Source organism: Gavia stellata, chromosome 4, assembly GCF_030936135.1.
Source record: "Gavia stellata isolate bGavSte3 chromosome 4, bGavSte3.hap2, whole genome shotgun sequence".
NCBI classification, from domain to species: domain Eukaryota; kingdom Metazoa; phylum Chordata; class Aves; order Gaviiformes; family Gaviidae; genus Gavia; species Gavia stellata.
This window is the reverse complement of record NC_082597.1, coordinates 51,596,743-51,622,584: the sequence shown is the minus strand read 5'-3', so window position 1 is coordinate 51,622,584 and position 25,842 is coordinate 51,596,743. Positions and strand designations below refer to the sequence as shown.

General features: G+C 39.2%; 1 protein-coding gene across 2 annotated transcripts in view; it reads left to right on the top strand.

The window, feature by feature from the left end:
• Window positions 1-25,842, top strand: part of FGD6 (FYVE, RhoGEF and PH domain containing 6) — a 73,181-nt gene that overhangs the window by 26,782 nt on the left and 20,557 nt on the right. For both annotated transcript variants that reach the window (XM_059816977.1, XM_059816976.1), the window contains exons 3-11: window positions 2,031-2,178; window positions 5,588-5,655; window positions 5,748-5,778; window positions 14,214-14,365; window positions 15,203-15,359; window positions 16,590-16,677; window positions 22,253-22,303; window positions 25,401-25,459; window positions 25,581-25,652. In XM_059816977.1, coding sequence (XP_059672960.1) covers window positions 2,031-2,178; window positions 5,588-5,655; window positions 5,748-5,778; window positions 14,214-14,365; window positions 15,203-15,359; window positions 16,590-16,677; window positions 22,253-22,303; window positions 25,401-25,459; window positions 25,581-25,652 — 826 coding nt within the window. The remainder of the gene's footprint in view (window positions 1-2,030; window positions 2,179-5,587; window positions 5,656-5,747; window positions 5,779-14,213; window positions 14,366-15,202; window positions 15,360-16,589; window positions 16,678-22,252; window positions 22,304-25,400; window positions 25,460-25,580; window positions 25,653-25,842) is intronic.

Here is a 25,842-nt window from a genome sequence, read left to right as displayed (position 1 = left end):
TAAAGATGTTTGTCATCTATAAAATAAAAGGATATGAGATGGCATCTGCTAAAATAAACATTGTCAGGCCAACAGGTCAAGCAGGTCATTTGACTGTGAATTAGATAGACTAGATAAGGAGTTCTCTGAATTGTTGAAGTTAACAAGTAACTGCAGAAGTCTTAGCGTCCTGCTAGTGTGGTTCCAGGGGAAGCTCCAGTGAAAAGCTGCTTTTTTGCCTTCCTGAAGCTCCTGGAGGCTCTGTGGGAACCATCCCTGGCATACTCCATGCACTGTTGTCATCAGCACCTATCTCTGGTGACCGCTGTCTTCCTGCATCAGGTTGATAATTTCCAAACTGAAAAAACTGGGCGTCTCTCTCCATCCTGGGTGCTGCCATCTTCGCACAGGGTCTTGTTTGAACTCGGTGATGAGCTTGCAGTCTCCTTTCTTCCTCTACTCCATTCAGTTCTGGGAGACAGTAACTGCTTGGGTGTTTCCTGAGTCCTTCCTGTGTTGTCTTAATAGGACCAAGCTATTTTAATCTTTTTTTTTTTTTTAACTCTGCCTTGAGCATTGAATATTCAACACCTTGCTGTGGCTGCCAAAGCATCCTCACACAGCTGGTATTCTTTACTTCTGCTATTCATGTTATTGGCAGCTACCTCCCATGGGATCCATGCTGACAGGTTTCCTTTCTGGCAACTATTACAGTTGGAGGTGGTGAGTCTGAAGAGTTGCCCTCCATCCCTGCTTTCTTGTGATTCAAAGTCAGGAAAAGAAAAGATCAGTCATAACCATCCCTTGCGTAGGGAGGCAGAGGGCAGCCATATGGAGTAGTGTGTAGCCCTGACAGATGTTGGCCACACAAAATTAGGTGTTGATCAGCATGGTGAGATCTCTGCTGGCTGCAACAGCTTGGGGACAAGGGTTTCTGGATTTGCTTTTTGTTTTGTAGGGTAGCTAATCACTTTTGGCTCATATGACAATAAGCCTGTGGCATCCCACCATCTTTTTTCAGGCCTTGAACACAGATTAGGTGAATTTAGACACAGCTTTAGTGTAACTGGTAATTATCAGATATTTTTAAGGATTAAAAGTAGGAGCCCAGGGATGTGCTGTGTTTCTATGTGACTTTACCAAAACTTCAGGCTCTGCTTCCTCTAGTCTCTGTTCTCTTCTTTATCTTTCCCTACCCCCTTTTTTATTTTCTTCTAGAATTGCATGTCTTAAATCTCTACTGAAGTTGTCAAGGCTAGTTAGAGGAAGAAGGTTCTGTGCCTGTCTCATGCAATTTCCGTATTGCAAATACAGCTGAAGCTAATGAAAAGAGACCTCTCTAATCATTGCACAGCAGCAGCACAAGGTTATATGTTAGAGATTTGACAGCTACCTGGAAGGTGTCTGTCTCTGGGGGATGGGAGTTTTTAATCACAAAAGATTCTGCTTTCTTGTTTTTAGGAAGAATTACTGGACAGAATGGACATTATTGAACAGAACAGACATTAGAATTATTGGACAGATAATACTGCTATCCCCGATGCAGTTGTTTAGCATATGCATTGAGAAACAACCCTGTACATATACATGCATCTAAAATTTCAGACAGAAAGCTCCAGTCTGAGTATCATATCTGGAACAAGTCCTGATGGTATGAGAGAGAGGAGAGCAAAATGGCTATGATCTTTATTTATCCTTCTGGCACATGGTACAAACATGCCACTATACATGCACATGGCAATAAGGGTCTAGATTTACCAAACTTTGCTGTCAGGCAAACACTGATGGACAAGAATAACAAATACTCCAAAGGTATTTATCTTTTGCTCGCTGTCAGGGAGCATTGTATCAATACCAGCATAGATAAAACATTGCAGAGTTATGAGTCCACTATGGAAAAGCCTACCGCTGTTGTTGTCATCTTCAGACTATGCACTACTGTTTTCAATGTTTCTGATACCAAGTAGACCATTTACTGTGGGGTAAACCAGAAAGCTCTTTATATAAATAAAGTATGGTATGTTTATCGACTATACATATTTTAATTTTAGATCCTTAGAAGAACACCATGATCATCCTAACGTGGTAATGGGAGATCTTCAGTCAGATGAAGAAGATATCATGAACAGTTCTGATGAAGATGATGACACAAATTCTGATTCCAGCAAAGGGGAGTCTGATCCTCAGGAAAATAAACAGGTATCTTATCTTCTGAAGCTGTTCCTCACTCTTGCACTATTTTGTAAGTTGTAACCTCTTGGGATATTTTCGAATAAAAGGCATTGAGTCAACATAACTTCATATATTTCTTTTTGTTATTCTTATTGTTTAGTGGGTTTTTTTCCTAAAATTTTAATTTAATATGTGTACATTAGCCTGATATTAAGAGGTCAAGTTTAGAAATACCCCATTAGAAAGCATGTGTTGCCTGGCATATTTGTTCTTAATCTTTCACTGAGTTGTGGAGCTGTAGACCTGCCTACCGTGCCCCTCTAATAGAGCTACATGCACAGATGTATGTTTAGGGATCTTCAGTTTTGAGATTTGTAAATACCTTTTAAAGAGGTTGTCTATGCCTCACAGATCCTAGAGTGCACAATGTCTCTTGTGAACTGAACATTTAAAATCAACCTTTGATTTGTCAGCCTTGGTGAAGCCCAGGGAAAAGGGCCAGGTGAAGGTTGCAAGGTTTGAGAAGGTCCTTCTGAAAAATATCTTGGAAGCAGTAGTTTTGCATGGATGGTCCTATTTCGGGGGTCTTGGCCATGCAGCAAAGGCTGTGTCCCAGTAATCATTTCTGCGCAGACAACCTTCTTGCGTTTGCAGGTTCTGTATGCTAGCCTGCCAAATCACTGCTTGGTGCACAGGGGACGACAGATGACTGAACCAGTTTTTAAATTTCCTTTTCAATGGCATGAAACACAAAGGGCTCAACCTGCCTTTCAGCATTTAAGATCCTTAATTCACTCCTTTGGTGCTGAAGAGAGACTATTGGTGTGCGCACAAGAGACATGTCCATGTGGGGTTGCAGAGCCACCTCTATGGCCCTTGGAGGAGTGTAAGCCACACTTGACTGTTGTGGTTGAGGTCTGACCTTCTGCTAGCTTCTGCGAGTCCCAGCTTGGAATTATTTCCCCTATTTTAACCTTATTTCTTCTTCAAATGAGGAGCAGAAAGGCAGTGTTACCTACTTAAAATGAAATGAAGTTCTGGGGGTCCTATCCCTCTCCTTGGGGATACCTGCTTTCTTACTTCTCAGTCCTGGATGCCCTGACATCAGCCTGCCCATAGACCAGTGCCTCTCCTCAGCACCACTCCTGGCAGCTCACTTTCCTTTGATAGTAGTTATATTTGGTTCCTTTCCTTAAAAATTAATAATAATTAAAAAAAAAAAGGGGGGGACTTCTTTAGTGCTGGAAGAGAAGACTTGATGATGATGATGTCAGACCTCTGAATGTCATTTAACCAAATCTTCTGAGGAATAAATTGGGGGAGGGAAAGAGAGTCAAGGGAAAAGTTTGTTCCTGTGAAACTAAGCAGGACTGTACCTGTATAGAAGCTAACTTGCCTGTCATGCCTCTAGAAATGCCCTCAGCCTTTCACAACGGAGTTTTACAGGAAAGCGTCCCTTACGAGGCTTCTTGGGCAGGTTTCGCGGAGTAATACAGCACTTACCGTGAAGCATCTGCTCGTCAGCTTGCTTCAGCCGCCTGCGGCACGTGCGGCCAGCAGCTGGGGATTAACAACCAACTTCCTAACAGGGAGAGCAGCTGCAGAGGAGAATGAAGCAGTCTCTGCATCGGTCATCAGCTGGGCTTGTTTTTATTTTTCCTTACCACAAGCATCTGGCTGTTTTGATGCTTTTTATCCGTTCGAGGAGTTGCAAGGTTCCTTCCCAATGCTGTGCCTGAGAGCCCAATTTGTATCCCTTCGGTTCTCCCTTCAGAGACTCTCTTAGGCCCGGAGTATCTTTGGCTGAGCAAATGCAAAGTGGCCTTTTCAGTGCCAGCTGGTATGTGAAAAGTCTTTCAAATGGGGTTGAAAACAGACTGTGGTATTTCATTTTGTAATTGTTTAGTGTTAGCATCTCGTTCTCAAAATACTAATTTTCATCTCATTTGCAACTGTCACATCTACAGTGATGGCAGATACCTTGCTCTGCGTAATTGAGTTACTTGTGAATTCAGTCTTGTAGGGAGCGTGTCAGCTGTGCTTTCTAAAAAGGCATCGAGGCCTAAGGATGGGTGTTATCATGTTGCTTGAATCCGATTGACCCTCGTTGGGTATATCTAAGTGTTTTTGGAAATAAGTTTAATTTTAGAAGTAAAGTCCCAGCTCTGTGTGAAGATGTCTATGTAGTATATAAAATAATGTGTTTTGCATATATGTGATGCAACACCAAATTATTAAATTTATAATTTAATTTTAATGTAGTAATTTGGCACTGTGTCAATTAAATGCAAATTAAAAAAATAATTTAGATTTATTTTTTATTTTGAATATAACATCATTAAAACCACCCTTTGCATATCGCTGGTTCCATGGCTTGATTTCCAGCACTTGAGACTTGTTTATAGGTTTGGAGAAGATCAAAAACTCCAGCTGAATCTTGCAACACTAGGGCTGATGAACCAAAGGTTGATACATGCAATGCCACTGATATCTGTGATCTGTTTTTCTAGATAAACTGTTCAATGCCTGTATATGATGTTTTAGTGCTCCTCATCCACGCTCTTTCTTTGCAGCCCATTGAAATGAAAGCCTGAATATATAATAGATGTGGTGACAGCTGGCAGCAGAGAAGCATATGGCAAACCATGAGAGCTGTTATGGAGAAAGGTGTTTTATCTGAGGGAAATTGTACATGGGAGTTACACTGTGTAGAAAACACATTTGCATCCTGACACCTACTCACTTTCGCTTTGCTATACCTGTTCCTTACATCTGATGTTGAACAGTAGCATTGATTTTTTTGGAAGCCAAACGTGTGCACATAAAAATGATCATCATCTCCGCAGTGTTTCAGGTAGATGACAAGGCTCACACTTCCACAGTTTTGCGGTACGGTTGCTGTGTTTTTCAGCAACTCCTTTAGTAGATGGTCAGAAGCTGACTTTTCAGTGTAATGCTTTTCTCCTTTAATCCTCTTTTTCAGTAAAGAAAATGTGTATTTCTTTTAAGATGTTCTTGAAACCCATTTGAGTTTACTGTAAATACTACTGTTGCTGTATTAATCAGAAAAAAATTGAATAACATACAGATATTATCCGTACTTTACTATTTTTGGAAACCAATAATTGTCACTTGCTAGGGCTTCATTCATTATGGGCTTCAGTGCTTCCTCTAATAGTTAAATAGAAAGGCTGATAGTGTTATAAAATCTACTCTTAGCTAACATTGTTGTTTCCAGCTACAAGCTAAATTGATTTTCTCACAGATCTTGAAAAGCCAGAAGATTTCAAAGCCAGAAGATTACAAAGCAGTATAAAACATTTTTGTTAGAAATAACTATAGAATAATTACATTGGTTTTGAGGAACTACTAGCCTAAAATGATCTTTATGACAGTTTTAGTAGGTGCATAGTATAACATGTAATTTTATTTGCAGGGTAAGGCAGCTGGAAAGAAAACAAAGGTTTACCATATTGCCAAGGAGATCATGAGTTCAGAGAAAGTGTAAGTGTCAATGCTCAACATAACAGCTACTCAGTTTATTTTAATTGGGCAATTAAAATGTAACTATTTGCTTTTTCTTACTTTTCTGATAGGTTTGTGGATGTGCTAAAGCTCTTACACATTGTAAGTATCAAAAAAAAAAAAAAAGCAGCTTCCTCTTCTATGTTTAATCTGTTAAAGTTCTATGTTTAGGCTTTATTGTAGTGAATGTGACTTTTTCTGCTGCGTCTACATATTCAAAATGTAAAAATTAATCTAATTAAGTAGAAGTTTGAAGTTTCAGATTTTATATAATGAATGAATATTTTGATGGTTCCTTCTGCATCTCCTTAATCAATGTATGCAGTCTTCTGGCTGAGTGGGGGTATTGCTTTAATATTGAAAATGGAATATATATCCATTTATGTTAATTGTCATCATATTTATAAGCCAGCTTGTACTATAGCAACCAAAATAAAATCTTTGGTTGGAACAACTTCTAAAGTAGCAGGGGGAGGCAGGAACAATCTACCTTTAGAAATGGTACATAAAAATATACATTCTTTAGGTAAACCAACTGATTAGCTCTAATGGTGCGTCCATCACCATGGCAGCATATTTTTTGGGCTGCAATTCTTTGACAGATACTTGCTTTCTGGTAACAGCTGTGATTGTAGTACATGCAATGTGTTGTCCACAGCAAGGGTTAAGTATTTCATCCATGCTTATGCAGATCTGTTAAACATGCTGTGTAGAAGGTGTTAATAGTAAATAGCTTTCTCTAGCTCCATTTTATGTGTTTTCTGTCGACTTCTAAGTGGTATGTGTATGTACCATTTTGTCACTCTTATTAAGTGCAAGCATAGTGATTTTTTTTTTTTCCTTGGGCAATAGAAGTGGTTATATTGCAAACAGATGCGTGGTCTATCTCGGTCTCTTGAGAAGCATATTCTGTGAAACTGGGAACAAAGGCTCTTATAGATGGATGTATACAGTCCTGTAATACGGAGATCTTTCAGGAAACAAAAAACTTACCACACCACTTGCTGATTCCTCTGTTGCCTTCCATTTTAGTAACTGATTTTCTAACTGTGTTCAAGCTTGGTTTTTAAAAGCTGGGTCAGGCAGTCGTGGCCATTCTATAACTTATATTCAACATCATTTCTAGTACAGAACTCAAGCTTGAATATTGGTTAAAGGAAGAGAGTTGTCCTAATGAGTATAGGCAAGTTTTAAGCTATATGATTTTTAATTATCATCTTTTTCATGCATATAACTTACATCTTAAAGTTGTCTTCACTATTCTGTGTACCAGTTCTTCAGGTAACATGCACAATACTGGAAGAAAAGGCTGTTGGTGAGGAGGATGCAGGCAAGCACAGGAAGAATGTGGGAGAGGGAAAATAGTAGAGATCTTAGGAATTTTCTGGGATAAACTTAAGGTTGTCTGCACAGTGTAAGTGTGCAGTGCTGTAGGATGCGTTTTGCTTTGTTTTAATGGATAACTCGCAGCTCTATTCATGACAGTATGCTAGTTTCTAGCTGCCAAATAAAAACCATTAGAAATGTTCTTGTTGGCTAGCAATAACAATCGACATGTATTCAGCCTGGTCTAACAGAGAGGAGCTAGGCTATGAGTCAAGGAAATACTTTGTCCTCAACTTGTCTGTTGGTCTGCACTGGGAACCTTGGTGAGTGTCCTCGTCAGAGTGGGCACCAGTTTTGTGGCACTGTGTGTGAGCATTCTTCATTAAATAAAAATTGCCATACTTGAGAAAGGTTGCAGAAACACGTTTTTTTATTTCCACGGAGTGGTATGCCTGAGAACTTGTGTATGTTCATCACAGACATTATTAAATCTGTTTATTTAATCATATATTTCTTATGGATAATATTTAAACGTTGATAAAACTATCCTTTTGATTTCATGTGCACTGAACCACTTTGGCTTAGTAGCTTCAGTGTCAGGATTACTAACTGCCAGTCAAGCAACCTCTGACAGATTTCTGGAATTAAAACTTAGATTCTCCCCAGGCTGGGCTGTTTCACCCATAGTAAAGATTTGGCTGATCAGGGGATGCTCTGTCACACCTTCTGAACCATCTATTAGTGATTTTCCAAAGAGTAAATACTCGAAATTTAGTGACTAATTCCATTAGTGATTATCTGAAATTAACAGTATTCTAAGTCTGTCTTTCCAATGCCAGTTAATGCAGCTCATGGCACTTAGTACAGCCAGGGAACAGGACTGTTGATTTAAGAAAAAGGTTTTTTAAGTTGTTACTGCTTAGAGCATTTGAAGTGGAACCTGAAGCAGGTGAGAAGGTGGGAATATGATTGCAAACTGGTTACAAGTACCGATTTTTTTTTTAGCATTTTGTCTTTTATATTGACAAAGTGCAGTTATGTGGAGCAACTTTTCCAAGATACCAGAGTGCTGGCCTATTTGGACACTGTTGCACTTTGTAAGTACACCTGACTGCTTCTGTTGAAGAACAGACTACAAAAGTTACCTAGAAAATGATAAACACTTGGGGACACTTCTATAATAGGAAAGAAGCTGGTCATAACAGAGGTTAAGGGACTTAACTGGCTTTGCACACTGATGCGCTCTCAAACATACTCCGTGAATGGGGTTGCTTGAGGGAGGAATCAAACATTAGATGTAATCTTGAATTCTCTGTATTTCTGTAACTATTGTAATGTTCTTAGAGGACAAGATTCCAGTAAAATGCTGTTAGAAACTACTGAAAACAAAGGGGCTTAAATCAAACCAGCTCATCTGTGTGCATCTTTGTAAGATGGTTCATGCATGGCCTCCAGAGGTTAAACAAGGGTTGAGAAGATGCGAGAAGTGTTGTTTCTTCCCTAAGGGCACTTGCAGAAAAAAAAATAACTGTGAACTGGATGTAAAACATAAGTGACATAAGAGAAACAAGCTTGTCACCGCTGTCTGAGATGCTCTGTGCCCAAAAAACACCCGGTGTTCCTGGAAAAGGAGTAAGGCAGGATTGATGCCATTTGTACTTCTTTGTTGTGGGATTCTTTGGAAATGGTTTGCTTTGCATAAGTGAGAGGACCTCCTCAGCAGCACCCTGGTGCTGTAAGGGTAACGTCATTTCTTTTGTCCATTTTTGTTCCGAATTTTGTTATTTTGCCAAAACCCACCACTGTTTTTGTTCTCCCATCCTTTTTGATTTCACTTTCCCCCTGCTGCTACAATATGGGCAGCGAGGCTTCTGGTCCAGCAGAGGAACGTGCTGTTTGTTTGGGATGGCTCCTTCCACTGCAAGGCTTAGTGTGTAACTTTGTGCTGTGTGAGCAAAGAAGAGCTTTTGCCTGAGTCTTTAGATCTGCACTTCTGACTTAGATTCCAGTTCTGTCCTTATTAGGACTCTGAGAGCAAGTAGGAGGTTATCGGGAGGCACTTCTAACTTTTCTGCAGTCACAAGATCAGCCTCTTATTGGAGAAGGCAGATAAGAGGTCAAACATAGAGACACTTACAAGAGTGAGAAATTCTGCTTTAATATGTTTCTATTTTCAAAAGACAATTGCAAAATTATATATATACACACACAGTATAAATAATTTTATATATCTATAAAAATGTCAACTTTTTGTATATTGTAGCCAAATATTATGAAAAATAATTCATAGTAGATTTGGAAAAAGAATGTAATGTGCATATTGAGAAATAAAATAGCTATGGGTTTTGGAGCAAAGGAAGTCCTGACCTCTGGTCCTGGCTTACAACTGATCTACTGTTTGACTGTGAAAAATTCTCTCAACCTCCAACTTCTTTTTCTCCAACTGTAAAACTTCAATATTTGACCAGTCTGAGGTGAATGTGTTGATAAATTTTTAGTCTATGAAGTGCTCTAGAATTGCTGATTGAGGCATTTCACAAAGAATTGCAGCTATAGTCATCTTATTAAGAAGGCTAATGAAATAGTTTTGGTTTGGAAGGAAGGTTCTACTACCCAGCCTATTCCTTGAAATAACATTCTGGGAATATGCCACAGTCAAATCATTGATTATTATATTGTTATAAATGATTGTACTACCTGAGAAAAAAGGTGTGGCACTACTTGGCAGCTTTCCAGAAGCTATCTCATGTGTTTGAAAAATGTCACAATCCACACTTACTCATGATCTTCATTAAGTATCGTTGCTATAGTTTAACTTAACAATTTATGGCTAATAGTCTAACTCTAGTTAAGACTGCCTATTTATATTTTAATTAATGCATTTGTGAAATCTTTAGTAGCTGTATTCCTAGCAGTTGTGTTTACAGTTTGTCACATATAGCAGCCTGGCTGCTCCCCAGAGCATGAAACTTCCTCCCCACCCCGTAGTGTGTGTGTGTGTGTGTGTGTTCCTTGAAAACACCCACGTGCAAACGTATTTTTTTCCGTAAATTAAACTGATATTTGAGCTATCTGCAGGTGTATTTAGCTGGGAGTTGTACCTCAGCAGAAGGGATTATGGCTTATTTTTGCTTTGCTGATGGTATGTTCTAGGAGGACAGATCCAAGATTAATATTCGTTGAAGCCTTAGGAGTAAAATACGTGACCACGTTTTCATCATGTAGTTCTTTATCTTCCAGTTAAATTTACAAGAGGTTTTAATTTCACTCCTTTGAAATTATCTTCATTCAGCTATTAGATACCTGAAGGTGCACTTAACCCAGTCAGCAGCTGAGCGAAGGTGTAGTCTGGTCAGTACCTATTTTGGTTTACAACTAAACTTGTTCCTGTGCTCCTTAGACAGATGCGGGCAGGTCGCTTCGCTGTGCACTGGGAATCCTCTGGTGGAAAGGACTGAGGGGGGTTGTGAGTCAGGGCCTTTGCAGAGGGGAAGTGCGTGGGCTGATCATAGATGATTCACAACAGCGTCAGAATTATTTCAGATATCGTGGCCCTTTGCTTATTTAAGGAAGCTGCATTGAAGGAGGGGTGGCAGGAAGCAAAAGCAGAGATGGTGGTATCCTCCTCAAATATTGTTTTAAAAACTGCACAGCTCTAGGGGGAGCGTATACTAATAGGATAAATAAGCATTTTCAAGTTGGGAATATTTTATCAGCCAGTAATTCAGCAACAATATGTACTCAGAAGCCTTTAAAACTGCCTAAACTAGATTTTCATACGGACAGTATGAAAACAGCATCCCAGTGGGATGCTGTTTTATTCTAGAATGAACTAAGACTGCTTCTGGTTTGGAAAGAATGTGCTTTCCAGGGACGATGATGAGTGCCGTCCTCTTAAAGAAGCTGTGGGATGCTGATTGTCTTTGCCTAAGCAGTAGAAAGTGGTATCAGAAGATTATTATTGGACCAGATTATAATGTAGAACTGGAAACTGTAAACCAGCATTTCAGAAATTGTACAATAGCGTCCCCCCTTCTGAAAGGAAAAATTATCCTGGTAAGAAGCGGGGATGATTCAGTATAACTACCATAATCTTTTGTTTTCTGTCGTGCAGCATATGAAACTTTGGTCTAGAGGTGCAAATGGTGTTTTTCAGTGAAATAAGCACATTCGTTCCAAAGCATGGCAAGTTTTTTTTAATGAGTAAGACTGTAATATTTGAAAGGCTCATTTTTAATTAGAAAATCTCTCTCTTTAAAATTCACTGTAATGGATTGCTGCATTGCTTCAAACAGAATAATTTCTAGGACAATTCAGGTGACTGTCTTTGAACAGACTGATGAAAGCAGTGCTCTTCAGCAGTGTTATATAGTACTATATGCTAAATATGTTTGTAATATGAATCACTTCTTGCAGGTATATATAGCTATCAGAGCAATGTATATATTATTTGCAACAGTGATTCTGTTTTTATTTAGCAGAATGGATTGAAGAAAACTAAACTGAATGGATTTAGTTTTAGAAGGAATAAGGTTCTGGTGCATTAAATGACTATTAATGCAATTTCTAAGTCATTCACCTACTTGTATAAAAAGTTGTCCGTATCTGAATACCTTCCACCCTTTGAAGTGAAATTTCAGGGTTTAAGTTAACATATTTAACATTTGGTAATTAAAACAGAACTATTCTATATTTTGTCCTTTCGGATAAGAAATTACTTTCTCAGAAGGCCAGTACCTTCAAGTGTAAACACTGTTACCTTCAACCTTGTTATATTTGTTTGACTTTTCCTACCCCGACTCCTCAGGCATGTGCTCTCTGCTTTCAACTCTTAAGTTTATCTCAAGATGAACTTGGCATGACAGTTACTTCACACCCACTGCCAGGTTAAAAATAAATCTTAATATGATTACAGTGACAAATGCATTGTACTGCTTCTGTAGTGAAGACTTGATAATTAAAGAAAAAAAGTGTTGAAGTTTAGCTTTTGTTATGTAGCAGGCTGGTTTGCATCATTTGAATGCTTCATGTTATCTTTCTTTCCTCCGTTTCCTCTCTGCAGGGCTTCCTCCGTTTACTCAGTTGTGGAGGGGGACGGAGAGGGTGATGAAACAAAGTTTTGTTTGGCCGTTTTAATGGTAGAGTCTTTCATGGCATGATCCAAAGCCTGATGAAGCTGATCAAGCTTGTCGAAAAACGAAATCTGTATTTGGAAAACATCCTGCAGACTCTTTGCATGCTATATCTAGAAGTTAAATGCTCTTAACGACAAATGACATTCCTGTCTTATCTACTGGTGCTTAAACCTGGCTCCCTGCTCTCATTTTATTGTTTGGTCAGGGAAAAGCCCGAGTTGTTGATTACGCTACAGACAAAACTTGCTTTTCTTTTCATCATGCAAGTAGCCTTATAACATTCAGACAAAATTCTTGTTTCATCCCATGGCAAAAGTACATACAGTATATTGTGTGTGCATGTGATTTGGGGGGGGGGGATATTATCATAATATGATGATGCATTTTGCATGAAGCTCTCCAGAATGCCTCATTTGAGCTTTTGCCATTGTAATTCCATGTATCATTTCAGTGTTAAGCAATGCCCTAGGGTCAGGAAAACCCATAAGATGCAGCTGGTAGTTAACCTGTGTGTCACTAGTCTGCACAGAGGATGTAAAACAGAACATTTCCATATGAATAACGCCATCTGTTTTTTAACTCCCTTGCATTTAGTTCTCAGCCTTCCCCCATCACAGTCATCACCCTGTATCTCCTTTCAGTTTCTTGTCATAACTCTGCCCAGTCACAGCCTTCATGACCCAGAGGGTCACAAAGCAAGAAAGTGTGTCTGGAGCTCACGCTGCCCAGAGCTGATGTAATGAGGAGAGAGGGCAGGGGAAAGTTGAGGCTTAAGTTTGAGAGACTCTAAATGGTGCCAGATGCTGGACTGATGAGATAGCTAGTAAGACCTGTAGTAGTAGACCTGGGGCGGGGGAAAGAGGGGTCTTGCTTTATTTTTTTTTTCTTTTTTTTCTTTTCCTAACCTGAGGACCCTACAGATTTTCAAAGGCAGGTGTGGACCCCATGCACATGTAAAATATATCTCATCGTTGTACTTAGGAACATGGTGTTGGTCACCTTTTTCAGGGTACCTATAGATTATGCATGTGTTATCAGGTTTCAGCAGACCACAAACTCAAAAAGAGCTATTACAGATTGTCTTTTTGTCACTGTTGCCCAAATTCAAGTGAGACATGATAATACAGTGCACAACCTAATTTGGATTTTCTTTTTTGTCAAGTTTAGTGTTATTTTTCAAGTGAAATGCTAAATTGCTAACCTTTTTTGACAACTTTGTTTGCTTGTGATCAGGGAAAATACCTCATGAGTTATTGATACTCAGTTTCAATATGGATACAATCCTGGCTATACTGACTTGTGTGGGGCCAAGATTTTAATTCTAAATAGTTTAATAAGGACGAATGAGCCTCAGCTCTGTCCTATTGGGAGCTGGTTATAGCATAAAAATGCTACAAAAAGATTCTTCAAGTGTAAGCGGGGTTTTTCTCCCCTCTGTAAATGTCTTGAAGGGTACCAATATTGTTTTTGATCATCATTAACATTTGAAATTTCATGGTTCCCGTATGTTGTTACAATATCTTTTTGTTAGATGTTAATTTTCCTGTATATAGAAGAGCTGCTACATATAGTTATTTTTTGTGACCCTACATTTTTGTCCAAGAGGCACATCTTCCAAAAGGGCATTTGCAGATGACTTATAAAAACTAGTATGATTTTAAAATAAGATATTATGGTTGTATTAGCTTCTGCTTTTTGACCCAAATATTAGCAAGAACATGCTCAAGGCTGCCAACACCCTTGCAGATACAAGTTTCCCCCCTCCTGCTTAGTTTCCTTATACGTTGCACCAGCACATTTCTGAAGGGCATATTATAAAAATAATGAACTTCTATATTATGCATACAGGAGCAAGAAAGTAAAGCTCCAGCGTCAAACCAAACGGATTAAGGCAAGTCCCAGGGGAGTAAGTTGAAGCTGCAGAGAAACATAACCCAGATGGTACCCGCCTTGCCTTTGGTAATAGGGAGCAGGGCCTGGAATGTCTGCAGAGAGAACGCAGTTGTCTGTGTTGGTGCTTTGAAGGCTGCTCGCTCATGGGAAGGGGGGGTTTCTGTCCTCTTTGTACTCCGGCAGGATTTCCGGGATGCTGTGGCGCATGCCTCTAGGCAGCTTGGAAAGCCAGTGATTGAGGACAGAATCCTGAATCAGATCCTGTACTACCTACCTCAGCTGTATGAACTCAATCGGGACCTCCTGAGGGAACTGGAAGAGCGATTATCTCACTGGTGACTATCAATAAAGGGATACCACGCCTTTGATGTTGTTGAAATTTATCTGTGGGGCTTATGTGACTCCATGTGACCACAGTCTGACTCTTTGTGTTTCACGTACCTTCTTAAATGACAGAATTGACTTTTGAAAGTACAGGAGATAATTTTCCGTGTAGATATACTTTTTGCCATTTAGATGTATCCAGAAAGGTCCAGAAGGCATGTCAATACATGTTTTTAGCAATCACACTTTTTTATTTAAAATTTCTTTTTTAATTGAACATTCTGGTCCCTGCATTGGCATTATAAGTGGACTGATTTCATTAGAGGAAAAGAGGCTGTCCTGAAGACCAGACTGGTTTGCATTTTAAAGGTAGTTGAGATCTACTAAGTAGACACAGCACTAATTGCGCAGTCCCATTGGAGTCCATTCTCAGTTACACTGGTGGGTGGATCTAAATCAGCTATACAAAGCCTACTGACAAAGGCACTGAAATGGGTACAGACTGTAATCCCATGCTTGCTATTAAGGGATGGAGACTGCATCTTGAAGTTTGAAGACCTGTCTCCTCAGGAATCCAGCTTGTACTGAAGTGTTCAAATGGTTCAAGACCATTTTAAACAGACTGTGTATTAAGTGGTTGTCATCTAACACTAAACTAGCGTGTCAAGGTGTGCCTGGTAAGGTTTTTCAGAATAGCTACTGAGATGGATGCCTGTCTGCTGAACTGTGAGCTTTTTGTTCAGAATATAAACTAGCACATCCTACTATGAAAAAGATAGATGTATTGCTGTAGGGTTAAGATGTACACTCTTTTTAGCTCTTTCTAATTGCTCTATTTTTTGTTCTAGGCTCGAACATCAAAGAATTGCTGATATATTTGTTAAAAAGGGTCCCTACTTAAAGATGTATTCCACTTACATCAAAGAATTTGATAAAAATGTTGCACTATTAGATGAACAGTGTAAGAAGAATGCAGGTTTTGCTTCAGTAGTGAAAGACTTCGAGGTACGGTAGTCTTGTAAGAGACATCCTATTTTGTGGCTTTTCAGCAGTTATGATCCTCCATAAGGCTTTAGAGACTATCCTCCAGTTTGTTTGGGGTTTTTTTTTGCTGCAGTCTTGGCTTGAGACTTAGTAGGGTGGAAGTGGAAAGAAGTAAATTCAGATTTTGTGAAGTAACTGGTGATTTTGGCTACCACTGTGAGATATGATAAAGGACCTTGATTTTCAGAAAATGCAGCACTTGCTACAAATTATATCAAAGACGCATTAATAAAATCTCTAGCTGCTTTTTTTAGTTTTGTCTCCTGATCGTACTATGCACCGATTAACTGTCCTATTTTAACCAGGTTGGTTTCTCTGCCACATCATAGGGCAGTAGCATACTCATAGGAATCATGTTTCATTTCAGTTGAAAACAGAAAAAAGTGAATTTTCTCATCCGTGTATATCTAGAAGTTTCAAACCCAGCACATGCAGCAATCAGATGAAAGCTGATTCATGTCCCTAAGAGATTGCCAGATTTTTACGTAACTCCCTTAAAAAAAGTCAGAGAAGAGGTGCAAGCTCCCTAAGCACATGATCCGCACAAACTGTGAATTTGCCTCCTGTTACATGGGTTTCCCCTTGGGTAATGCCTGCTCTGCTTGCTTACAAGTGGTTCCAAAGGCTACTTACAGTGAGCAAAGGAAGAGCGTGAGGTAGAGTCAGCAAAGACAGGAAGAAGATAAGAGGCCTTTTTAAGGACTGGTGTTTCAGATGCACGTTATTTTGAATGCAAACTCAATTAACATTTCTGAAGTGTGGATCTTTTAAATCTGTGTTGACTTTAGAGGTGTGGATCAATTAAAACTTCTGCAGCGAGCGCTGCTGTCCTCTCTGCCTTTCTGCCTAATGGGAACTAACAACGATTACGAAGGAGCATGTTGCCCTTGCCACCGGTGTTCTCTTTATGTCTGGGAAGCTTCACCTCTCTTCCTCACAAGCAAAAGCACCAGTTTTGAATCCACAGAGTATGAGTGCTTACCAATGTCTTTTAACATAGGATTAATTTTGCACACAGTCTTCCACACAGAAATGCTTGTTCTGTAGTGTGGTGTTTAACACTGTGCTAGTGGTACCTTTTTTAAGATAAAGCTTATCCAGTGTAAGTGGTGGTTGGTTGTAGGTATGTTTTCTTTTGCTGGAACCCTTGACTACCACACAATCACTGCTTATTTCGGGTGTTTCTTTCAGATGAGCCCCCGCTGTGCTAGTCTGGCCCTCAAGCACTATCTGCTCAAGCCAGTTCAGAGGATTCCCCAATACAGGCTCCTGTTGACAGGTACAGTCAAGCTCTTTTGCAGGCTTAAGAAGCCAGGCTTCACACGTCCCAGGAAACTTGTTTTCAGGCGGTTGTATCCATCTGTAAAGCATGTTTATCTGACTTCAGATACGTGAAGCTTTTTAAAAAACATGACATGGGTTTAGAGGCGTTCTTTATTAATATTGATTGCAATAAGATACACAAGCAAGGTACTACATTCAGCAGTACTTGGAAAACATGAAACCTGTGGTGGTTTTTGTTTGTTTCTGTGGTAATAGAAGCCCGTAATTTCCTTAGAGGGTTGGAATGCTCCGGTTTTGCTTTGGGTTTTGTTTTTTTTATGTTTTGATGTTGGGGTTTTTTTAATGAAGAAAAAAGGTAGTATGGAAAATTGGAGCTAGGAGAAGGAACTGAAAGAATGTGTATGCAACTGTGGACTTCTGCAAGGAGCTTCTCCATTTCTCCCCCACCCAGGTGTTTTGTCTGTAAAATCCATTCTCTTTTAAAGGCAAAACACATGTTTCTAGTGCACGTTTACCAGAAGGGCTTAAGAATTGTGACAGGGGCATTGTAGGCTGAAGAGCTGGCTTGGGACTAGGAAATCTGGGCTCTATACCCTGCTCTGGCACTGGCATGTTTGGGTGACCTTGCTCAAGTCATCTCCATGATGCAGTGCTTTCTTTTCTGTAAAAGGAGGGCAATGATAGAGGCCTCCTTTGTGAAGTATTTTGAGATGTGTTTGTTGTAAGAGGGGGATGGCTCCTGTAAGGATTTGGAAATACTTAAGGCATTGTTTTTGAAAGCCATTGCTTCTTGATGAGCAATTTAAAAATAGCCTCTGTTTATGTAGTAACTGCAAAATAAAATGCTCTGTGACCTTTTTTTTTTGGCTCTGTAGCAGCTTGTTGGCATTTCCCCAGCAAGTACTTAGACTAGTGATGCTGTGGGAGATACAGACTTAAGTGTTACACAGCAGTTACCAAGTTATTAATGTTGACTGTTTTCATTTTAATCATCTCATTAAAGTCACAGGTGTTGAAAAAAGGGTGAAAACCTCTTATTTAATGGTATACCTTGTAGGGGAAAATCTTAGTGACTCTTAATTGATGAAATCAAACCATAAAACTGCATTTGGGGAGTTGCTTTATTTTAAAAGGATACTGACTTAGGGTATGGTATAGGCTTGTTATACACTCCAAAATCAGCAGAGCTTTGGATAAGTTTAATGGTTTTAATTAAAAAGGTTGAACAGACCATCAGGATGGAGTAAATGCTGTTGTCAATATACATAGCAAAGCAAGTGATGTCAGGGGTGAATGGCACTGAAACAAAACTCAGATGTTGAAGGGGAATTCCTCGCAATCATTAACTGTCATTGTGGCTGGGACAGGCTGTTACAGATCTACAAAAAGTCATTTTGTGGTGATGGGGGTTGCTGCAGCTGTCCCCGGTCTGCAGACCTTACTGGGGCTGCCCAGCTTTAAATACACTTGCAAATGCTATTGGCAGGAATATGATTGCAATGGTGGCTGCTGATTTAGAAAAGTAATTTTCTCATGTTATATGGGAGCAATAAAAGAAGTCAGACTAAGAATTTGATTATGCTGAGTCTGGGGAGCGTTATTTTGGATCTGTTTAATTTCCAGTCTGTTCAATCCCGCATGCATTTCTGTTGTCCTTGAGATTCTCACTATTCCATATCTCTGTGGATGACCCGTCTGCTCTGTTAACCTTCCAGCAGCTCTGTGTAACGTTGAGCGATCTCTAGATAAACTTGTGCTGCAAAACCTCTGGAGGACACACAAAGTATTCAGATCTACCGTTGCAGTGGGTGAGATGCAGTGCTGCAGCAGCTGCTCCAGCTGAAGACAGGGGGGATCTGTGGGTGAGGGAGGAGGGGACAGCAGGTAAGAGCCGGGGAGCAAGAATAATCCAGGAAACGAAGCTGCTAGGCCTGAGTCAGCAGGGATTTCTTCCTATTTAGATGTTCTGTGTCAGCGGGACAGCTTTGTACTGGTAACCTGCTGCTACACGGTCACTTCACAAGATTGTTGCTGTGCTTTGAAGTGGAGTTACTTTTGTGCTAACAAAAGCAGGAGCAGGTGGACTCATAAATCAGCCAAGGAGAGAGGCGCAGCTCAGCTGTGTTTCTGTTTAATTATACAGCTTCTCCAGTCCAGCAAGTGAACTTCCACTGCTCCACATACTGGCCCTGAGCTCTAAACAGCAAATATTAGATGGGGTTTGGGGGCGGTTAATTAGAGGCCTCTGATTTCTAACAGAAATGAAGGAGAGGTGATTCTCTCCTCCTGAAAACCTCTGATTTGGGTAGATGACTTGAGACTGTGTACAGTATGAACAGGCTCTTCATTGTCATAGGATAAGCCTCTCGCCTCTTTTTCTCAATGTAAGGTTTGCAGAGAGAGAGTCTTTCATTATCCTTAACTGGGGTATAGTGAGGGGAGGCTGAGGGGCATGAAAAAGAAGCCTTTGAGCACACTGCTCCTTTGCACGTTCGAAATAGAGTTGTCAGACTTGAGGCCAATTACATGTTGGGGAACGATTGCTTTGAGTTTAACTTAATTAAGTTAGACAACCTGAGACAAAAAGTAGTTAATGAAGCAGAAGAGAATTTTTAGCAGGAGAGGAAGTGGTAGTTGCTGCCCCCCAGCAAGAAGGAGGAGAGAATTGCTGGCTGCTGTCAGGTAGAAGCAGGGCATAAGGAAACTTTGTTCCTCGCAGAAACAGTACTTGTGTGCCTTTGTGTTGATTTTTGTTGTGTTTTGGGGTATCCAGCAGAGTTATGAATTTTAATTTCTAAGTCTGCCTTTCTGAAGGTATGTTTAAGCTCTTCCTAGTTTGAACAACTAAAGCACATTTCAGAGGGGAAAGTTTTTTGACAAAGACAGTAGATACCATTCCACCTTGATACTTGACTTCTGTGTTTATTTTATCTAGGACTATTTTTGCTAAATTTTTACTGTAACATTATTTATGTTTGTGAAATCCACTTGTCTGTATAGTTTAAGCCAGTACCTCCGGAAAGGAGTTGCAAGCACAGAATTTCCAGTGTGTATTCACAGAAGACACTAAAAATATCTGTTACGATGCTTCTCTGAAGCTGAGTTTTAGCTATGAACTTGAAGTCCACTTACCAGATACACATAGAGTGTATTAAGATGAAAATTATGTATTTATCACTTTCAGAATTTTACAGTTGCAAGTTTTAGGAGCTGCTTCAGTCTTGTAATGCAAAAGCTGCCTTCCTTTTTAAATACAGAATTTTAAATTAATGCAGTTATGTTAAAATCTCTAATTTCCCCTCTTCTATTCACTGATTATATGATTTAAAATGCTAGAATATACCTATTCAAAAAATGTTTTTGAGTGATGTAAAGTGGTGTTGTTTTGGGTAACACGTCATATAGCATGAATATGCCAAGAAACAGTTAGTTCCCATGTTGGGTCTCTGGTGTTAAGATTTCCGGTGCAACTACTCTGGGTATTAAACTGGATGTCTCTGTGTACTAGGGACAGTTTCTTAGAGCACCAGCAGTACATTTGCAGATGAGTAGGTTATACCCACCTCACCTCTTGTTCCAAGCCTGTGTGGTTGGGAGCTTTAAGAAGCTGGTATTTCTGTATAAGCTGTAGGGACTCATTTTTATACTGGGAGGATGCCACTGGAGTCCTTTGTGCTGGTCCAGATGAAGATCAAGTTGCAATTGTAAAGCTTTAACGCGTTTGCTTTATGGTGGAGTCCCAAGAGTGCTCTGCCTGGGCAGCATGGCAGAGGTACGACTTGAGAGAGCAGCTGTCAGCAGGCAGGGCAGGAGGGACCAGCTGGTCTCCTGTGTGACATAGGTTCCTCTAGGTTAAACCAGGTTAAAAACAATGTGAACTTTCCTCAGTTCCTTTCAAAATACTTCCTGCTGATTTTTTTTTTTTCTCTCACACCAGCTTCTTACCAGCATAACCCCAAGTGAAGCAAGATGAACTTTGTTTTTAATGGAATATGTGTCCACCTAAATATCGCACTGGAATGTCTGGTAGCTACTACAGCACAAGATCTTGAGGGACGTGAAGGAAGCAATATTTATGGAGTGTAGCTGGAGAGGTTTTGGTGCCATGTCAGACTTGTCTTAAGAGATCATGCGTTGACCAGCGCCTGATAACGATCGGACAAAACTTTGAGGAGAGCAGAAAGCTGTGGGTGTTCCCTGGCCCAGCCGCCAGACCTCCCAGTGCTCCCTCCCTGTTTCCCTGCAGGAGACCCCAGCCAGTTCCTCTTCCTTCACCCCAACCTGCTCTTCATGCTTCTCTCTTGGATCCTCCCTTAGGTCTTTGCCAAAAAATAAAATTTCAGTGCCAAATATTTTTTTCCTGTAGTTCTGTTTTTCTCAAAGCTTTCATTAACTGTGACAAGATTTCTCACTCTTCGTAGCATTTTGACTGCAGAAATGTGTTTCATAATTCCCTTTTTTTTGTTCATAAGGAAAATATTACAATACACTGAGCGGTCTCTGAGGGGCATGCATGAAGCAAGATATCTTATGAAGGCAGGAACAATTGGCTCCTGATCCTTCTTGAGTAAAAGGTTGAATTTGGGTAGGGCAAACATATGGGAGTTGAATTATTTCACTCCTACATGAAACTTGTACAACTGCGAAGCTAAAATTGAATGCTTGCTAGATCACGTATGAGTAGTTTTCAGTAGATCTGCCAGAATCTTAATACCTCATTTAAAAGGTAATTATCAATCAGTATTTGTGGATATTATCAATCTAACATGTCTATTTCTTTGAAAGTTTCTGATTTGGTTTCTTCCAATTCTAAGCCGTTCAAAGCTGTAGCTTGTAGAGAATAGATGGTTGACTTTTTACTGAGGATATATATTAATCTTTGACAGGATAATGTACTTCTTGGTGAATTATACACTCGACCAGGGAATGGAAACACGAGGGGGATGTTTTCTTGTATAGTCATACATTTGGAGTTAATTTTAGCTAAGTAAAATAGATTTTAGAGCTACCAAGACTTTAATGGATTGAGGGTGCCATCTCGTGGCTGAGGAACTAAATTTATAATTGAATACCAAAAACGTGTATTTGAACATTTGGGGAGGTATAATACTTTTGTTATTGAAAAATATTAATCATAATCAGATCTTCTGTAATGGGCTAATTTTTTTCTTAGCTCCTACTGACAGATTAGGTGCTCAGGCAAATATCTATAATCTTCAAAATGTTTTGCATCAGCTTGAATGTAAATGATTGCAAGTATGTACTTATTTTTCACTTGCTTGTTTTGTTCTGGAAGAATATATACAAAGACAAATGATATGTTGGAGAAGGCCATTGCTTCAATAACCTTCTCTTCCCTGAGCAAGATATCATGATATACTTTCATTATGGAAACCCTAGTTTTCCTTTTGCTATTACTTTGACAGATTTAAAAGATTAAGTAGTAGAACTTTGTAGCATAGGTCAGCCTGAAAAGCAGATTTCCAGGAAAAAGGTGGGGTTTACTATTTTCTGGTGCTGTTTATTTCTTTAACAAAACCATCTCTGTATTATTTTTTTTCTTTGTACAGATTATTTAAAGAATCTTTTAGAAGAATCTGCAGACTATAGGGATACTCAAGGTAAATGTCTCTTTAGCTAAAAGAAATAACAGCTAATGTACATATGATAATGTTTCTAAATTTTTAAATGCATGCAAAATGCAAAGCCAATAATAGAAATGTTTTCTTTTTAGTTCCAAGTTTCTCAGCAGAGATACTGAAAGATTGCAAACTTGTGTTTCAAAAAAGTTTGGAGCTGACAGTGGTATCAGCTCATCCTTGAGTTGAAACCGAGAGATAAGAGTGAAGTTCCACAGGCAGCTTAAGCAGGTATTTTGAGCACTGCTATTGAAAGAGACAGTCCTTGCATCTGTAGACCTTCCATGATAGGCAGTCTAGTCTACCAGCTGCTCTCCCCCAGCTATGAGGCTTTCTGGCCTCCTCCTCTCTCTTTGTGCCAGAACAAGTCGAGTGTTCATGTGGCAGGAGTGAACAAGATCAAGGAGCTGCTCTGGTTTATATTTAACCTGAGGAGTTCTCCAGTTTGACTTGTCCCAAGTTGCACACACACAAGTGACTTCCACAAATTTGCCTGTATGTGGAGGGAAAGGAGATAAGAGGAAATGAGAAGGAATAGTTGGTGATGGACAGGACTACATGTTTCATGGTAGTTTGGGATTAAGCTGGTTTAACTTGAGTGTAGGAATGCAATACTCATTCAGACTGTTTTCTTCCATGTGTGTGCCTCGGCAGTACTAAAAATGCTCACAGTCGATACTTCCATTTGCATGAGCCCCATCACTTATTTCGGTCTCTTTAGTGACATTTGTGCAAGCCCGTTATCTTTAGGAGGGTTGTGCAGATGTAGTTGATTGGATTGCGATAAGTGAGTGCCTTCAATGCACTGAGCCAAGTTTGCTTTCTTATAGCTTTGTCTGCTGATACAGTACCATAAAATTTGAGTAAATATCTTTCTTAGGACATTTCGACATACTTCTTTGAGTTTATTGAAAATATAAGCCCAAAATATTTTACATTATGACTCTTTAAGAGATAGAAAAGTTTGTTGTGCACTTCTTATGGTTCTGAATAAACTAATACTTGCACTGCACATTAAATAATTGACCACTTGAAAAGTGAACAACTTAAACATATATTTGACTTTACATTTTCTTGCGATTTCTCCAGCTTCTGTGATTTTTGTAGTTGTACCTTCCACAGTATTTTTCTCTCCTTTCATACATCAAAGATAAAAGCAGAAGCTTAGCTGTAACAACAACAGTGTTAATTTTCTGCATTTGACATATTTGATGGTCTATCTTTGAAACTGGGTAAGAAAAGAAAATCTAATCTTTCCTCGCCAAGATCTTTCTTGTGATACTTAAGCTTAACTTAGTTCTGACTTTGCTTAGTTGTTAAATTCCATTGTGTTGGGGGGGAGGGAAGACTAGGTTTGGTTATGGAATGGATTTATGGAAAAAACCCCAAACAACACAATTCTTTCTGATGACCTTCATTTGAACATATTATTCCAGCTAAGTGGTATAAGAATTGGAATGCTCTTCCCTGCCAAAAAACACTTTGTTTATGGACTTTGACCCTATAGATTATTTTATGTTGTTTAGATTTGTTTAGTCTTGGCTCTATAAGTAGCCCTGAGATCCTGGAACTTTCCGTTCAATAACCAGGAAATTTTCTCTAACATTCTTCAATCTTTCTTGAAGTCAATGAGTAAAATTTTAAATTTTTAATAGATATAATAGCTGATAGATGAAGGAAAGTATAACAAAAAAATGCAGATACTCATTCCTGTCTTCCTGACTTTCTAGCTACATTTCCCTTCATTTTCTTTCAAGGGGATGGAAGCTGGGGAGTGTTTTGGCTGCAGCAGCTCCAACACTTCCTAGTAGACCACCAGCTATTTTTCAGCAGGCTCAGTTGACATCATGACATCTACATCTGAACTTAAATTTTGGTGAAATGCTTGATATGTGTTATACCTTTTAACTGTTTGACTTCTGCATTTGTATTGCCTTGGTTCATGAAAATCTTGAACAAAAATTCTCCTTAGATTGACTTAGGAGGAGCTTTTTGTTTGCACCTCAGTTTAGTTTCTTATATGGCTTCATGACCTTCTGAACCTTTCAGTTCAGAAAGCTGTATCTTTTAACATGCTTGCTTTCTGAATATGAACTCAACAGTAAGGGAAGTATATACATTCTACAGTACTAATACTCTAATGGTTATCTGGGGAAGAAACCCAAGGCTTTGGTTTTACCTGGTTTGGTAGGCTTCTCTGTGGACTTTTAAGCAAATGTAGTTCCTTTATTTGAAGTGCCTGACTGCACTTCAATTACTCAGAAGGTGCTAAATGCTTTAGAGACTACATTTTATCAGAGCAGTTGTTCTAGCTTTCAATTAAATGAGTCTCTTTTTTCTGCTTAAGTAAATTACAGGGTTTTGGATAAGATCCTTGGATGGGTTCTGCCTCATATACACTCACTGTTCAGTAATTTACGTAATCCTTTTATGTAACTCCTTTCTGCAGTTATACCTTAGTTTGTATTACAGTTGAGTTGCTAGTTACTACATATCAGGACTTAATAAAATCCCTTATCTTTGGTAACTCTTCTCTTTCAGAGCTATTTCTTCTTCTTCAGGTATTAAAAGTTTGAAATTTAGAAATTTGAACTTTATACTGTTATCTTGACTTGCAGCAAAACTAAAGGCAGTAGAAAGAAATCGCAAAGATCTGGATAATTTTTCTAGGTAGTTTTCCATGGCTGGCACTGGAGGCAGTTGTGTAAAATGGAAAAAACTTAATCTCTACATAGTCTCAGTTAAAATGTTGTTAACTTTTCTGCTGTAAGTAGAGACATTGAAATTAAGGTAATTCTTTGTGTGAGAAACTAGAATTTTATTTTGCTTGGGGACCGTTTTGATTAGCTCTAAGAAATGATTGACACTGTTGGTTGAAGCAATGACTTGCTAGGGCACACTTATTAAACCATGACCCAGAGATTCTAGGATCTATGGAAAGTGCTTCTGAATGCAGTGACTGTACAATCAGGTCCTTGAATCTTGGCATGATGTGGAAGGGCAATATTGTACCTGTGCTTTACATAATACCAATGCTAACTAGTCTGTATAACCAAAGCATCATTTCTTCATCCTTTAGATGCTCTAGCTGTTGTCATAGAAGTTGCAAACCATGCCAATGACATCATGAAGCAGGGAGTAAGTATTTTGACTTACGAAGCTGGTTGACTAAAGCTTTTTCTCTTTTCTTAAAAAAAAAAAAAAAAAAAAGTCATGGATGCAAGGGCAATTCCTTACCTTTTGCTTTTTCTTCCTGTAGGATAACTTTCAGAAACTCATGCAGATTCAGTACAGTTTAAATGGACACCATGAGATTGTACAGCCAGGAAGGGTAGGTCCTCCAGATGGCATTCAGTAGACTGCAGTAAAAGTGCAGCACAGATGGTATGGAAGCAAAGTACTGAAGCTGGCATATACTGGGAAGAAAAATGGTCCATCGTTTAATTATTTGGTTCTAACAGTCAAATGTGTGGGTTGTTTTTTTTCTTAGACATTCATCTGATGAAAACTCTCAATTTTTA